Below are 18,439 nucleotides of genomic sequence, written 5' to 3'. Positions count from 1 at the left end.
TATTTTAGAGACCCCCCAACATTTCCCAAATCATGTTTTCAAGGGATCTCATGTCTGTTTCAGGGAATCTCGGATCCCCCGTGTACCCCCGTAGTTCGAACGGTGAGCAAGCCCATTCACTTTTTTATGCTGGTAAGAGAATTACAATGGTTTTTCATGTGACAAAAATGTGCGATTAAATTGCGATTAATCGCGAGTTAACTATGACAGTCGCAACATTAATCGCGATTAAATATTTTAATCGCTTGACAGCACTAATTTAGAATCATCTATTTATATTAATTTTTGCTCAATTTCTTAAAAGGTGCCAATACTTGGGGGCGTCGTGGCTCAGGCGCCATACCATAAATCCGGGGACCTGGGTTCGATTCCGGCCCGAGGTCATTTCCCGATCCCTCCCCGTCTCTCTCTCTCCTGCTCATTTCCTGTCTCTACACTGTCCTATCCAATAAAGGTGCAAAAAGCCCAAAAAAAATCTTAAAAAAAAAAAAAAGGTGCCAATACTTCTGGAGTTGCACTATATAATACCGACGGTAAAATTTCAATAGCCAGTGATAATCATATTCAGATTGTATAAGCAAGTACTTACTATTGATCTCCTTGTCTTGTTGCTCTACACCGTCGCACACAGTCCTGGTCAGACCCTCCACTATCGTATTCATGATGGTGAAGTCAGCCACGTTGTAGGTGTGTGTATCTTGTGGCTCAGAGGCAATGATCTTCAACTCATTCTCATCTGCATTCTTTACCCCTACACACATGGAGACATAAACACACACAAAGTTATAATCACACACATTTATAAAGACATAAACATTTCAACTCATATACAGTAGTACGTTCTATAAACATTGCTCTAACATGTTTCAACAGCAAAGCCAAAGAGAAAGGCTTCAAAGCATCTATGTTCAATTCTCACCCATACTTATGTAAGGAATAAAACATGATGGGACTAATGACCATGTTGTATTCTTCTTTGCTAGTACAAATGTCATTTTTGTGTTTAGCAAAGAACAACACATCAGAGTTTCAGTGTGGGAAATAAGGAATTTTAAGCAGACTGTCACAGGATACACAAGTCTGAAATGTTGTCTGTCCATCCAAATTTCGGCCTGTCTGAATAACGGGCCAAAGGTCTGAAACAATGCAGCCAGGGGTCCGGGGCCTGCTTTAGGGCCCCGGAAGCTGAAGGGCTTTAGATGTCTGGAGATGGCTTCTCAGCTATTTCCAGGCACATTTTTGTGATCTTAAAAGGCCAAATTACACGAGACATTAGTTGCTAATTACACTACAAATTGAATATAATTTACAAGAAAATGTCAGAAGATTCAAGAAAAACATGCTTAAAGCATATACACAGAACCATGGCCTCACTTTTTGTTTATAAATGCCTTGAGACCTCAAGAATGGCACAGGAATAGTTTTAAGCGTTAACAATAACTCTTATATCGTAATTTTTACGATTAAAGTGATTTATATATGTAGCGGTCTGAGTGAATGATCTTGACGTCTGTGACATCACAGCAGGAAGTCTATTGTCTCATCGCTATTTCCGCTATACTAAAACACAGAGCTGACTGCAACTCCGATCCTCCATTTTGAGCTAATTTATCGCCATGCCACGTAGATGTGTTGCTGGCCAGTGCAGCAACACGACAGAAGGTGGATTTACGTTGCATTCATGGCTCAAGAATGTTCAAACTGCAAAGATTTGGACGTGTTTTGCGAGAAGTTCACGGGCAAATTGGGCGGCTATGAAGTGGTCTCTCCTCTGCTCTGCACATTTTACTGAAGACTCGTACGAGACCTCTGATCTGTTGAGGAGCGTTGGCTATAAGCTCGTATTGAAAGAGGGTGCAGTACCAACAATTAAAGGAAAAGAAAACTACAAGAAATGGAAAGTAAGTTCAGTTGCACCAGTTCTCCCGGAGTGTGAGTCGAGGGTTGTTGCTAAAACCTGGGACGGAACGGGACAGGACATGACATATTATCGCTCGGGCAGTGACCTCCCTGAAGTTGTTGCTAAAAGTGGTGACATCCAGTTCTGGGTTTTAGTAATTGCCTGAGCCGAGCAGTAATGGCGGAGTACTCAGTATGGAGAAAATGGAGAATGAGTGAACCAGCTGTCTGATTTCTCTGTTGGATATGCTTGCCTCAGCAGCAATATCTCGCCCTTATGTGGAAGAAGCGAATGAACGGAGAATTGAATGAACAACTGAAAGTCAGATTGTTTCAGAACAATCGGCCACAAGATCGGCCTTCAAGAAGCGAGAACACAGACGGGTAAGCGCCGACTCACATTTGGATACAAAACAGCAAAAACAACTACATGTTGTTTACCTGCATTTAGATTACAACATGTAACTTGTATTGTGTGTTAAAGTTACCGGTATAAGATTATTTAATTTGCTTCAGAATGTGATTGTCTCAGTTCATCTGATTATTTAATTAGCCTTTTACGTTTTATCAGTGAAAATGCATGCATGTACATGTATGTTGCATAAGTTATAACACCTATCCTGTTTTAATGAGAGTCAACCCACAATCAGTGAAGTCAAATCAGTCTTAGTTGAGCAAGTTGGTGACGGTATTTCTTACTTTCACCATCAATTTTTATCGATATGACTTTGGTCTATAGCTGAAAAAGGCCTCGGCCTTAAAACCGGTTCCCGCTGCGATGTCACGCGCTCAGGGCTGGCTGGCTCAGCGGGGCAGCTCGAATGCCAATTTTGCGGTCAATTTTAACCCTCAAAAATATATATTTTTATTCCCATTTATGCAGCATACAAGAGTTAAGGATGGAGATACTATCCACTCAGAAATGTATTTAAAAATAAAGGTTCTGGGGTGTCGTGGTTAAGGCGCCATACCATAAATCCGGGGACCCGGGTTCGATTCCAACCCGAGGTCATTTCCTGATCCGTCTCTCTCTCCCACTCATTTCCTGTCCTGTCTCTACACTGTCCTATTCAATAAAGGTGATAAAAGCCCAAAAAATATTTTTTTAAAAAATAAATAAAGGTTCTGCGTATCTCCTTTAAAGTTCTACCCAAAAAAACAGTAACACACGCAGGTGTGTTACTAAAACCTGACTATTTTTATACTCTGTTTATAATAAGTCTAGAAGAAATTTCATAATTAACAATACAACTATTCTTACATATAGAGTTAAAATTTTGAGTACGAGATTCCACGTAACGTTGTAACACAATGACTTTTAAAATGACGCAAAACTAGACATGGTAACATCATTTGGCATTCAGACTAAAATCTGCTGGACTAGAACTTAGGAAATAGAAGAAAATAAAAACTCGATTAAAATATAAATCTACATCCTACAAAGCATACGACTGACTGTCATTCTTCTTATGAATTTTAAAAAATGCACATAATAATAACAACATATCCAGTGACTGGCAGTTTGGCACTTAAAATAATACTGTACTGCAAAGCTTCATGTAAACTGAACTTTTAATCAACTGACTGGGTCAATCAGATACTGTCAACCCTAAAACACTAGTTCAACTGCATCGTGCAATAAAAACAACAGTGAATACTGAGTATATTATTATTGTCCTATTTCGTGTGCCACTCAGGGAGAGGGAGATGCCTGTAAATTTTGGCAGGGCGAAGACCTTCAGTGGCTGTGTTATGAATTTTTAAATCCCCACGCGTGCGAGCGGCTGGAGCTGGGGCTCGTGCTAAAGCTTTCTGCGATCCGCGCTCGCTCCTGACATTGAATCGGGCCAAGCCTGGGCTGGTTCGAAAGGTCTCGGGGAGAGCGATGAGCCTGTAAATTTTGGTGAGGATAGGACCATCAATGGCCGAGTTATGAATTTTTAAAAGCTGGCTCAAGCCAGGGCTCATATTAGAGTTTTCGGCAAGTAGCACTTGCTTGGGGGTTTCGGGGGCGAATAAAAGGCCAAGACGGGGTCAGAGTGGGCTGTGCCTGTGCTGGATCAAAAGGGCTCGGGGAGAGGGATGTGCCCCTAAATTTTGGCGGGGCTAGGACCATTGGTGGCTGAGTTATGAATTTTTAAAGTCGCGCCTGCGTGGGCCCTCATTTCACAGGCCGTGTTATGACAATGTATTCGCTCAGCGTAACATTTGGACGAAAATTGGAAGTAGATTAGACCCATATCTTTACAATTTTTTTCATGGGCCATCTGGTCTAATGCTTTTGAAATACAGACGGACAAATGCGAAAATTACCGGTCAACGTCCCCCGGTACGGACTTATTTCCTACGCTGCACTTTTCATCTGTTTACAGTAGCATTAAATGCCATGGAACAGCCATGATATACGACCTCATTTTCTCTTGATAAGAAGACAGAAAAAACTGCAGCTTGTTTCTGAGAAACCACAAAAGTCCTCCGTCCACAGACTTTCCACAATCTGAAAACATAAACTCGTAGCTTCACCTCTGACTCTTACAAAGCATTTAATCAATTAACTCCTTCTGATCAATCAGATTCAGAAATTTCTATCGTGCTGTAGTATAATTAATAAACTTTAAGCATGACTTACAAGTGTTGCTGTGTTTAATGTACACTTGATAGACTTTATAGTGTTTGTATGACAGAAATGTTTTATACAAAGCCCTACGAAGAACCTCTTACCAATGGCAAAGAGCTCAACACCAGCATCCTTCAAGCTCTGGGCAGGAATGTCAACAGCATCCTGGGATTTCCCATCGGTGATCAGGATCCCGATTTTAGGCACGTTGTTTCGAGAACCAGATTCTGGTTTGAAGCTGTTCTTCAGAAGGTATGTGAGGGCCAAACCTGTGGACACACCATGTTTAAAAGTAACCAGACAAGCAGAATCCGTATCCTGTTTATCCTACTGCGAGTACGCTCACCTGTGAGTGTGTTTCCTCCTTTGTATGGCAGGTTTTTGACAGCGTCAATGACGGATTCTTTAGTGGTAAAGGCATTGAGGTGCCACTCAATCCTGGGATCTCCACTGTACTGAGCCAGCCCTGAGCATTAAAAACATGATAATCCACGTTAACGTACTAAAATAAAATCACAACGTACTGCTAATCACAGTCATGGTGATTCAGAGAAAGGACAGCTAAGTAATCGTACCTATACGGGTTTTATCGATTCCCACATCAAAAGCATTCACCAGGTTTTCCAGGAATGTGCGCACCAGGCGGAAATTGAGTCGACCGATACTCCACGAGCCATCTACCAGGATGACGATATCAGCGACCGCAGACGTAGTGCACACAAACTGATCCGCTATAGAGTATTCAGAAAGAAACAGAGAGCGAGAGAGAGAGAGAGAGAGGATTCACATTGATATCTAGGACACATTTAACACACCTTGCTATGTAAAGTGGGATATATGCAGGTGCAGGATTCATTCCTCAAAAGGCGTGCAAAGCAATTGTTCAACCTCTACACGAGTCACAAATGGGGAGGTACATTTTTTTTTATTAAATCACAAAGCTTCCAGTAACATGAGGAGAACAATAAGGAGAACAACATGATTTGTGCGTATAATAAGACGCAAGTCAAACACAGTGTCATTTGACATGTTCTTACACTGCAGACGATTTGCTTTGGGCTCCACTCAAGCTACAATACATGAATCTTTAAAAAGTGATAGATTGCTCCTTTCGTTCTTTAGCTGCATGTCTATGAGCAGTGCCTCTCCCCAGTGAACCCCACCAGAGTTCAGCACCAGAGGGTTATAAACACGCACATTTTTAACATGAGCAGTAATGGAGGAGCTCCCACTGAAGGCACTAAATCTAGACGTTGCAGACGCACAAAACACTGTTTAGGGCATGGGAGTGTGCTGCATTCCTCTTTTAGCCATTTATACCTTGTAAAACAGGCTTGTCTGCCTCCACACTATAATATATAGCTATTTCTATATATCTCATATATTTTATAGATAGAGCACTTTCTGTCCAAAAGATTACAATCTAGCACCCAACAAGCCATGCGAACAGAATGCCGAGAAGTATGTACAGTATATTACAAATGTAGCTAAGAATTGCATGAATAACGACATAGCCTCAAACAAAACAAAGCTGAGAGGCTATCATATGAAACTTGACTTATGCTATTTAACAGTTATTCCACGAAATCGAGTCGTACATGAGCTGAGAGCCGACGAGGCGCGTAGCACCGAGTTGGCTATAAACCATGTATGATGAGATTGACTGGAATAATTGTTTTATTCTATCCACATTCACTGGATTTTGAGAAGCACAGCATTTTTATTTTTTCAAATTCGGCAAATAAAAACTTTATACAAAACGTCCAATAAAATAATTTCCGCTTAGATGTAAACAAACCAGCAAAATGACCATTGCAATTTGTGAAAAATGAGATAATAATAATTCTTGAAAAATAATTTAAAAAAAAGACACATTCTTACCATCAAAGATTATGGCGTGGTGGTGTAGTGGTTAGCACAGTTGCCTCACAGCAAGAAGGTTCCAGGTTCGAACCCAGCGGCTGGCGAGGGCCTTTCTGTGTGGAGTTTGCATGTTCTCCCTGTGTCTGCGTGGGTTTCCTCCCACAATCCAAAGACATGCAGTTAGGTTGATGTGCAGTGGCCTTGGGCTGAAGTGCCCTTGAGCAAGGTACCGAACCCCTGACTGCTCCCCGGGCGCTCTGGTGTGGCTGCCCACTGCTCTGAGTGTGTGTGTGTGTTCACTGCTTCAGATGGGTTAAATGCAGAGGATGAATTTCACTGTGCTTGAAGTGTGCATGTGATGAATAAAGGTTTCTTATTATTATTCCGAATTTTGTTGCTTTTTTTTTTTTGTATTTTTTGGAATTTTGTTTTTGAGTAGTTTTTATTTCGTCCTCGGTTGATTCGGCAACACGCTCCACCATTTTGTTTTTCTCTGCTCACGGTATATGAGCTGATATACTAGTAGTAGAGCGCGCGATGGCTCATATCCAGTGAATGTGGATAGAATAAAAGCTGATATTCTGGTGATTTGCTCAACTTTCTATGCAGATGTTGCGGGATCTTGGCTATCAGCTCATGTATGACTCAATTTCGTGGAATAACTGTTAAATATTTGTGAAATAGTGACATTATTTTAAATTGTAGTTCACGCAAAAGAGGCCATTAGTATTTCACCAGAACGTAAAATGTATGGAGTTGTGAACGAGGACTTAATCTTCATAAAGTTTTGTTGAATGAATGCCTCACCTGCCCCTACGAACAAGCCGCCACTGTAGATTTGGATATAAACCCTTTCATACATAAATGGTCTTAAAATGCTTTCCATATTCTTTTGATGTTTTTTCTTACCATAAATTGCATATCACGTCATTCATCCATCCATTATCTGTAGCCACTTATCCTGTCCAACAGGGTCACAGGCAAGCTGGAGCCTACCCCAGCTGACTATGGGTGAGTCACCAGGTCAACACATAAACACAGATAACCATTCACATCTACAGTCAATTTAGAGCCACCAATTAGCCTAACCTGCATGCCTTTGGACTGTAGGGGAAACCGGAGCACCCGGAAGAAACCCACGCAGAGAGCATGCAAGCTCCACACAGAAAGGCCCTTGCCGGCCACTGGACTCTAACCCAGGACCTTCTTGCTGTGAGGCGACAGCGCTAACCACTACACCACCATGCTGTCCGCATATCACGTCACTTTTCCTAAATATAACTTAGAAGTAATTAGAAGTAAACTGTCCATATGCAGGAACACAATGAGAAAAAAGGGCAAAACATTATACTATATACAACCCCAATTCCAAAAAAGTTGGGACAAAGTACAAATTGTAAATAAAAATGGAATGCAATGATGTGGAAGTTTCAAAATTCCATATTTTATTCAGAATAGAACATAGATGACATATCAAATGTTTAAACTGAGAAAATGTATCATTTAAAGAGAAAAATTAGGTGAGTTTAAATTTCATGACAACAACACATCTCAAAAAAGTTGGGACAAGGCCATGTTTACCACTGTGAGACATCCCCTTTTCTCTTTACAACAGTCTGTAAACGTCTGGGGACTGAGGAGACAAGTTGCTCAAGTTTAGGGATAGGAATGTTAACCCATTCTTGTCTAATGTAGGATTCTAGTTGCTCAACTGTCTTAGGTCTTTTTTGTCGTATCTTCCGTTTTATGATGCGCCAAATGTTTTCTATGGGTGAAAGATCTGGACTGCAGGCTGGCCAGTTCAGTACCCGGACCCTTCTTCTACGCAGCCATGATGCTGTAATTGATGCAGTATGTGGTTTGGCATTGTCATGTTGGAAAATGCAAGGTCTTCCCTGAAAGAGACGTCGTCTGGATGGGAGCATATGTTGCTCTAGAACCTGGATATACCTTTCAGCATTGATGGTGTCTTTCCAGATGTGTAAGCTGCCCATGCCACACACACTAATGCAACCCCATACCATCAGAGATGCAGGCTTCTGAACTGAGCGCTGATAACAACTTGGGTCGTCCTTCTCCTCTTTAGTCCGAATGACACGGCGTCCCTGATTTCCATAAAGAACTTCAAATTTTGATTCGTCTGACCACAGAACAGTTTTCCACTTTGCCACAGTCCATTTTAAATGAGCCTTGGCCCAGAGAAGACGTCTGCGCTTCTGGATCATGTTTAGATACGGCTTCTTCTTTGAACTATAGAGTTTTAGCTGGCAACGGCGGATGGCACGGTGAATTGTGTTCACAGATAATGTTCTCTGGAAATATTCCTGAGCCCATTTTGTGATTTCCAATACAGAAGCATGCCTGTATGTGATGCAGTGCCGTCTAAGGGCCCGAAGATCACGGGCACCCAGTATGGTTTTCCGGCCTTGACCCTTACGCACAGAGATTCTTCCAGATTCTCTGAATCTTTTGATGATATTATGCACTGTAGATGATGATATGTTCAAACTCTTTGCAATTTTACACTGTCGAACTCCTTTCTGATATTGCTCCACTATTTGTCGGCGCAGAATTAGGGGGATTGGTGATCCTCTTCCCATCTTTACTTCTGAGAGTCGCTGCCACTCCAAGATGCTCTTTTTATACCCAGTCATGTTAATGACCTATTGCCAATTGACCTAATGAGTTGCAATTTGGTCCTGCAGCTGTTCCTTTTTTGTACCTTGAACTTTTCCAGCCTCTTATTGCCCCTGTCCCAACTTTTTTGAGATGTGTTGCTGTCATGAAATTTCAAATGAGCCAATATTTGGCATGAAATTTAAAAATGTCTCACTTTCGACATTTGATATGTTGTCTATGTTCTATTGTGAATACAATATCAGTTTTTGAGATTTGTAAATTATTGCATTCCGTTTTTATTTACAATTTGTACTTTGTCCCAACTTTTTTGGAATTGGGGTTGTATGTGTGTGTGTGTGTGTGTGTGTGTGTGTGTGTGTGTGTGTGTGTGTGTGTGTGTGTGTATTAAAATGTGTTTCCAAGCATAATTGTTATTTAGCTCCATTTAACTCTAAAATATGTATTTTTAATGACCAAAATTTTAAAAAATTATAATTTTTTAAAATGAACTCTAGTCATATTCTTTACATTTACAAATGTACTCACTTTAAGACTGTTGCATAATACAACTGATTTCAGAGCTTTAAAAAAAATCAATGTTCAATTGACGGAAAAAAAAACCCCCACTAGTTAAAAAAAAGTTAAGTTGTTTATTATAGTCTGGCATGGAATAGTTTTCAGGTTTTTTTGTTTGTTTGTTCTTTTTTTTTTGTAGAAAGTTGGTTAAAATATACCACAGTCATGCTGCACTGATAATGGCAAACAGTTGACTGAGCTGATTTGGAGGTGATTTACATCTTGTGTTTTCTCAGCTTGGCTCTCTAAGTGGTTATGCTATAAAAACGTTAATATGGCAGATACTCAAATAGTGCCAAAGTACATCACACTAAATTGAAAATACAAAAGTCAATTCGGCACCTTTGAGATTCATAGTGAGGGTAAGTGTGTGTAAGCGCTAAATAAGAGCTCATTCACCGGCCGGTTTTATATTGTTTTAATTCTGTATCTGCCATTTCTATTGCCAAACAGGTGTTGTATGGCCTGTAGTATTACACAATGCAGCTGCACACCATTACACCTTCAGCTGCTATCTGTGACAATGCTGTGAAAGGAAATCAGAGGAACTTGCAAGAATGAGCATCCTGAGTAAGAGGGTCATTAAATACACAGTTAGAGATCCACTTATTTGGATGGTGATGAAGCACGAGGCTGCTCTTCCTTATCAGGGAGCTTGTGCATGAGCCCGATTATGCTGATGGGAACCAGTGGTGAGAACGCATAAGGATCATCACTGATCCAGAAGAATTGATTCACTCTAATCCCTGAGAGCTTCAGAGACTCTGCAACAGAGAACGTTTCTGTCTTAGAAGCCCAAGGTCATGTGACAGCAGAGTATTAGTTAGAGCACAGAGATGTTCTCAGGTATATGGCTTAGGGTTTCCTTGAGGAGTCGGCGACAAACATGCAAGCTGGAGGAAGAAAAAAAACAGACAAGCAGGTGAGATTAACATGAAATTAAAGAAAAATAAGCAAGATGAACAATAAGATATTCTACACACACACACAGCTCTCTCTATTCTCGAATGACATCTTCACATATGGGCTTCTGCAGTCACAGAACAACATAAAATCATCTCCGATGATTCATTGTGGCATTAAGACATCAAATGAGGACATCCTGACTGTGTCGAGAGGCTTATGTGAATATGTTAGTTTGCCTGAGTCCACTGAGGTCTGTGTGTCTGGACTATTAATCTGCTGTGCTGGCGTCCAATAGTAAAGACTGTAACTCTCAGTTATGTCTCTGCTGGCAGTATCTGTTGAAGAAGTGTCCAGGAAAAAAGGAAATGGAGCAAAAGATAATAATACCCTCGAAGCTAAAGTAAACTTAAAACACTTTTATGCCTATCAGTCCTTTTGCTGAATTTGAATCAGAGTTACAGTGTCTTGCAAAAGTATTCATCCCCCTTTTTGTTTGTCCTGTTTTGTCACGTTACAGGCCGGAATTAAAATGGATTTTTGGGGGGGTTAGCACCATTGATTTACACAACAGACCTACCATGTTAAAGATGAAAATTGTTTTACTGTGAGACAAACAATAATTAAGATGAAAAAAAACAGAAATCTGGAGTGTGCATAAGTATTCCCCCCCCCCCCCCCCCCCCCCCCCCCCCCCCCCCCAAAAAAAAAGTCAATACTTTGTAGAGCCACCTTTTACTGCAATTCTCTTGGGGTGTGTCTCTATTAGCTTAGCACATCTAGCCACTGGGATTTTTGCCCATTCCTCAAGGCAAAACTGCTCCAACTCATTCAAGTTAGATGGGTTGCGTTGGTATACAGCAATCTTCAAGTTATGCCACAGATTCTCAATTGGATTGAGGTCTGGGCTTTGATTAGGCCATTCCAAGACATTTAAATGTTTCCCTTTAAACATTTCCCTTCATCCCAGTCTCAAACCTCTGGCCAACTCAAACAGGTTTTCCTCCAGAACTGCCCTGTATTTAGTGCCATCCATCTTTCCTTCAATCCTGACCAGCTTTCCTGTCCCTGCAGATGAAAAATATCCCCACAACATGATACTGCCACCACCATGCTTCACTGTAGGAATGGTGTTCTCAGGGTGTTGGGTTTGTGCCACATATGGCGTTTCCCATGATGGCCAAAAAGATCAATTTTAGTCTCATTTGACCACAGAATCTTCTTCCATGTGTTTGAGGAGTCTGCCACATGCTGTTGGGCAAAATCCAAACGTGTTTTCTTAAACAATTACTTTTTTTTTTGGCCACTCTTCCATAAAGCCCCACTCTGTGGAATGTACGGCTTAAAGTGATCCTACGGACAGATACTCCCATCTCCACTGTGGATCTTTGCAGCTCCTTCAGAGTTATCTTTGGTGTCTATTTGCATTTCTGATTAATTGCCTCCTTGCCCGGTCTGTGAGTTTTGGTGGGCAGCCTTCTCTTGTCAGGTTTGTCGTGGTGCCATATTCTTTCCATTTTGCTATAATGGATTTAATGGTGCTCCTTGGGATATTCAAAGTTTGGGATATTTTTTATAACCCAACTCTGATCCATACTTCTTCACAACTTTGTCTCTGACCTGTTTGGAGGTTCCTTGGTTCTCATGTTGCTTGCTTAGTAGTGTTGCAGAGTCAGGGTCCTTCCAGAACAGGTTGATTTATACAGACATCATGTGACAGATCATGTGACACTCTGATTGCACACAGGTGGATCTTAGTCAACTAATTATGTGACTTATGAAGTGAATTGGTTGGACCAGCTCTTATTTAGGGGTTTCATACGAAAGGAGGTGAATACTTATGCATACTCCTGGGTTCTCTCTCTTTTTTTAAAATCTTAATTGCTGTTTGCATCACAATAAAAAGACAATGTGCACCTTTAAAGTGGTAGGCACGTTGTGTAAATCAAATGGTGCTAACCCCCCAAAAATCCATTTTAATTCCAGCTTGTAATGCGACAAAACAGGAGAAACGTAAATGGATCCTGCAATATGTTTTGGTTTGGTTTCACAATGCACATAATTAAACAAACAGAAAAGGGAAAATAAAGGCTAATGGGCATGTAGGGCTAAAATAAAGGTGATAAGTAAGCAATTTAATAATTTTACAAATAATTAGTATTTATTTGTCAGTCCATTTATCCAGACATCTGATATCCGAATATTACATATCTGTCTCAACTCGTGCCAGTTTCAGCAACTTATATTTACCAGAAAAAAAAAAAAACACTGCCTGCAACCCATAATACACTGAAAATTATACTGGAGAGAGATTTACTCAAAAAAAGTGAGGTAACAATTTCCACACACACAATCTTAATAAATTGAACTAAGTATATTTTAAGGCAGGTTTACACAGCACCAAGGATTAGTCACATAATACACTGAAGTAAATTTAACTATCAGTGTTCAGCAAATGGCACTTATTTATTTCAAGTACAAGAGCTTAAATGAACTATATAAACTTCAACTTCAAAATGTAGACATCACCATGGCCGTAGCCAGCTATGAGGCCACCGAGGTCCGGACCTCGGTCATTTTTAAGAGCTGAAAATACATTTGTACGCTAAATATTCAACTGGATAAAAAAAAAATAAAGAATAACATTAAAACGTCTCCGTAAAAAGTGCATTGTTAATTATGTTAAACGTTGATTCTGTCTTCTGTTGTCTGTTTCGTGCGGCTCTGAGACCAAGAACACAAAACCGAATGAGTGCATGACTCGGGAGAGGAACGCAGTGCAGGAGACACGGGTTTTTCATGGTAACCATCAGCGCACTTTCATGAAGCTGTTAAATTTACATTTTTGAAGCAGCGCAGTTTTGTCCTCATTGCTTGGGCTAGATCAAACCATTAAACAAGCTTAAATTATTCTTACTCTTGCCACATACATGATTTTTTTTTTAAAAAAATCATGGACCTTGGTGATTTTACAATGCTGGCTACGACCCTGGACATCACCTAAACATTATCTCTACTACTACCTACTAAACAGCGTAAAAGGGCCCAACCAGAAGTAATACTCTAATGAGTAAATGCACCAGCTTTAATAAAGACTAAACTAGCAGAAGCTAAGATGGCTACTTAACTTACATGCATGCATACACACATGTACTAACCCCATTTCTAAAAAAGATGGGATATTTTCCAAAGTGCAATTAAAACAAAAATCTATGATTTGTTAAGTTACATGAACCTTTATTTAACTTACAAAAGAACAAAAAAAGATTTTCAGTAGTTTTACTGATCAACTTAATTGTATTTTGTCAATATAAACCAAGTTAAAATTTGATGCTTGCAGCACACTCAAAAAAAAAAGTTAGGTCAAAGGCAAAATAAGACTGAAAAGTTTGGAAGATTCCACAACAAGGAGATTAATTGGTAACATGATTGGGTATAAAAGGAGCAGCACCAAAGGCTCAGTCTTTGCAAGCAAGGATGGGTCATGGTTCACTCATTTGTGCCAAAATTCGTGAGAGAATTGTTAATCAATTCTAAAAGAAAGTTTCTCAACGCAAGATTTTAGTTCTTTCAAAATCTGCAGTATATAATATTGTGAAAAGATTCAGGGGATTCGGAGACATCTCAGTGTGTAAAGGGCAAGGTCGGAAAACGCTGTTGAATGTACGTGACCTTCGAGCCCTCACACAGCACTGCCTGAGAAACCGTCATGCTAATGTGACAAATATAGCCACATGGGCTCAGGAGTACTTCTGAAAACTGTTGTGACTTAATAATAATAATAATAATAATAATAAGTTAAATTTATATAGCGCCTTTCAAAAAACCCAAGGACGCTTTACAATTATAGACAAGGAAAGAAAAAAAAAGATAATAAAAAATAAATAAATAAATAAAAAGTAAAAAGTCCACCAAGTAGGGGTCAGGATGTAATTCCCGTGGTGTAGCAGCCACAGTCCCACCAAAAGGCGCACGAAAACAAGTCCCACATCTCCAGCACCGCCGCCGTGACGCCGTCAACAACATCACTCGAACACCACGCCATGGATCCACAAAGCAAGCAGAGAAGCTCCGCCACGCAGAGTGCTGGTGCGTCCCAAACCTCCTGCACAGCCGCCGCAACACCACCGAACAACATCGCTCGGAACATCACGCCAAGCGTCAAAGCGCAGAGCACTGGACAACCACGATGTAAAATGAGCAACGAGCTCACTGCAGTCCACAGCTGGGAGCGCAGGCATCGCCCATGGCGAACCAAAGCCTGGAGGGAACCGACGCCCAAAACTGGGTCCGGAGCTACACCACAACCGGCGGACAAAACACTCAAACAAACATCAAACTACACAAACACACAGAAAAAAAAAATAGAAAAAGAAATAAAATAAAAAAGCTCTGGTGAGAAGCGGCAGCCAGAACGCGCACGACGTACTCTCAACCGGAAACGGACTTAACACAGTCCGCCGCTGCATCCAGAAATGCAACCTGAAACTGTATTACACAAGGAGGAAGCCATTCATCAACCATATGCAGAAACGCCGCTGATTTCTCTGGGCCTGAACTCATCTAAGCTGGACCGAAAGACAGTGGAAATGTGTGCTGTGGTCAGATGAGTCCACATTTCAGCTTGTTTTCAAGAAAACCGGATGTCAAGTTCTCAGTGCCAAAGGTGAACACGACCATCCAGTTTACTGTCAGTGAAAGGTGCAAAAGCCAATATCTGTGATGGTATGGGGGGGGTATCAGTGCCCACGGGATGGGTGAGTTGCATGTGTGTGAAAGTACCATTGATATATTGGGACATATATTGGGATTTCAGGGAGATGTACGTTGCCATCAAGGCAAAGTCTCTTACCAGGAAGTCCATGCTTATTTCTGCAGGACAATGCAGGCCTCATTCTGTATGGGCTACAACAACACGGCTTCATAGACAGAGTGCATGTGCTTGACTGGCCTGCTGCCAGTCCAGATCTGTCTCCTATTGAGAATGTATGTCGCATCATGAAGAGGAGAATCAGACAACAGTGACCACGGACTGTTGAGCAGCTCAAGTCTTGTATCAAGCAAGAATGGACAAAAATTCCAATTACAAAACTGTAACCATTAATATTCTCAGTTCCCATACGATTAAAAAGTGTTATTAAAGGAAAGGTGGTGTAATACAATGGTAATAATGCCTCTGTCCCAACTTTTTTTGAGTGTGTTGCAGGCATCAAATTCTAACTTTATTTATATTTTTAAAAAATGCAATTAAGTTGGTCAGTAAAACGATTGAAAATCTTTTTTTTTTTCACTTTTGTCAGTTAAATAAAGGTTCTTATTTTTTTCGCGGTCCAGTTTCCATCAAATCCTACGCTCTGATTGGCTGGCAAGCGGGTCCATATCCTAAGGTACGGACCCCAGTTACGGACCCCGGTTATGGACCTCTGGCGACTCGCTAGTTCACAACAACAACAAACATAGTAGCAATTTTCATCAACATTTATCTTTTTTATAAGATTTATTTATAAGATTTTTATCAAAAATCTTACAAATTTTTGCCAGCATTTCTCAGCATAATAGCATTAATTTTACAGCATGGATAGCGATAATGACAGTCTTCACAGTGAAAGCGAGTTTTACTACCCTGAGGAAGAAAAAATAAAATAAAACATTTCAGGAGAAAGCTAAAAACCTGTAACTGTTGCTAATGCCGAGCAAAAACATGGCTGAATCCTGAATGACTCAATTTTGTATAAATAGGGGACTACATAGGTGGCAAAATGTAGTTTTTTTTCCTGCCATAGAAGTGTATTTGTATACCGAGGAGGAAGCCATTTGCATTACAGCCGTGAATGAGGATTCAAAATGGCGGCTCGGCTCGGTTTTCCCTTTCGGGCGCTCTCGTTTTCTGTTAGAATTTGGTAAAGAAAAAAAATATATATTATTTACCAGGGGGCGGCACGGTGGTGTAGTGGTTAGCGCTGTCGCCTCACAGCAAGAAGGTCCGGGTTCGAGCCCCGTGGCTGGCGAGGGCCTTTCTGTGCGGAGTTTGCATGTTGTCCATGTGGGTTTCCTCTGGGTGCTCCGGTTTCCCCCACAGTCCAAAGACATGCAGGTTAGGTTAACTGGTGACTCTAAATTGACCGTAGGTGTGAATGTGAGTGTGAATGGTTGTCTGTGTCTATGTGTCAGCCCTGTGATGACCTGGCGACTTGTCCAGGGTGTACCCCGCCTTTCACCCGTAGTCAGCTGGGATAGGCTCCAGCTTGCCTGCGACCCTGTAGAAGGATAAAGCGGCTAGAGATAATGAGATGAGATTATTTACCAGCTTAAGGTTGGTCTGTATGGTGAAATACCGTGACCTCGGCCTTGAATACTGACCTCGGTCAGTACTTTCAAGACCTTGGTCATGGTATTTCACGATATGGACCTCCCAGCTGGTAAATAACATATATTTATTTTTTTCGCGGTCCAAATCCTGCGCTCTGATTGGCTGGCGAGCAGGTTCGTATCCTACGGTACGGACCCCGGTTACAGACCCCGGTTACGGACCTCTGGCGACTTGCTCGTTCACAACAACAACAAACATAGTCACATTTTTTGTCAACATTTATCTTTTTTTAATAAGATTTATTTATAAGATTATCAAAAATCTTATACATTTTTGCCAGCATTTCTCAGGAAAATAGCATTAATTTTACAGCATGGATAGCGATAACGACAGTGTTCACAGCGAAAGCGAGTTTTACTACCCTGAGGAAGAAGAAATAAAAGAAAACATTTCAGGAGAAAGCTAAAAACCTCTAACTTGCTAATGCCGAGCAAAAACACGGCTGAATCCTGAATGGCTCCTATTTGTATAAATAGGAGACGACATAGGCGGCAAAATGTAGTTTTTTTCCTGCCATGGAAGTGCACTTGTATACCGAGGAGGAAGCCATTTGCATTACAGCCGTGAATGAGGATTCAAAATGGCGGCTCGGCTCGGTTTTCCCTTTCGGGTGCTCTCGTTTTCTGTTAGAATTTGGTAAAGAGAAAAAAAAAAATATTATTTACCAGCTTAAGGTCGGTCCGTATGGTGAAATACCGTGACCTCGGCCTTGAATACTGACCTCGGCCCAGAGACTTCGGTCAGTACTTTCAAGACCTCGGTCACGGTATTTCACAATATGGACCTCCCAGTTGGTAAATAACATATATATATATATGAGTGATTCCACGCTTATGGGTACTGAAATGGGGACATGAACTTATTTTTAAAAATTCACCTAAAACCATTTCTTTTTTTTACCATCAGGTCACAAAACATGTAATCTTTAATGAATGATATGTTAAAAGATAACTTTAATTTTCTGAGATGTAATAAAAACATATTTATATGCCAAAGTCAGAACGTAACAGAAATGTTGTGGACATATATATTCTCAATTTTAACAATGTAGAATTACTTTTTGAAACATAGGAAGGTGATGTTTTAGCAAATATAATTAATAAACATGTGTAGTAGAATAAACATACACATTCTTTCAATAAGATTAACATGGTATATAGCTAGATTGTAATTAATTTGTAACAGACGCGAGATGGACAATCGTAACAGAAGTAATGTAACAGACATCATTTTGGAACTCATAGGCTTGACTTTGGCATATAAATATGTTTTTATTACATCTCAGAAAATTAAAGTTATCTTTTAACATATCATTCATTAAAGATTACATGTTTTGTGACCTGATGGTAAAAAAAGAAATGGTTTTAGGTGAATAAGTTCATGTCCCCATTTCAGTACCCATAAGCGTGGAATCACTCATATATATATATATATATATATATATATATATATATATATATATATATAAATTAACAAAATCACACTTTTGTTTTTTATTGCATTTTGGAAAATATTCCAACTTTTCTGGAAATGGGGTTTGTACATATATATACAAACCATACACCTGACTAAGGAACACAAAGAGAGCCAAG

The 18,439-nt window shown here is 40.3% G+C and overlaps 1 protein-coding gene across 2 annotated transcripts in view; it reads right to left on the bottom strand.

Moving 5' to 3' along the window:
* Nucleotides 1-18,439, bottom strand: part of col14a1a (collagen, type XIV, alpha 1a) — a 256,796-nt gene that overhangs the window by 177,145 nt on the left and 61,212 nt on the right. For both annotated transcript variants that reach the window (XM_060921730.1, XM_060921731.1), the window contains exons 6-9: nt 5,092-5,247; nt 4,863-4,982; nt 4,621-4,785; nt 590-751 (exon numbers count right to left, since the gene is read on the bottom strand). In XM_060921730.1, coding sequence (XP_060777713.1) covers nt 590-751; nt 4,621-4,785; nt 4,863-4,982; nt 5,092-5,247 — 603 coding nt within the window. The remainder of the gene's footprint in view (nt 1-589; nt 752-4,620; nt 4,786-4,862; nt 4,983-5,091; nt 5,248-18,439) is intronic.

The sequence above is a fragment of the Neoarius graeffei genome, chromosome 5 (assembly GCF_027579695.1).
Source record: "Neoarius graeffei isolate fNeoGra1 chromosome 5, fNeoGra1.pri, whole genome shotgun sequence".
NCBI lineage: Eukaryota > Metazoa > Chordata > Actinopteri > Siluriformes > Ariidae > Neoarius > Neoarius graeffei.
Note: the sequence above shows the minus strand (reverse complement) of the source record. Positions and strands in the feature narration are given on the sequence as shown.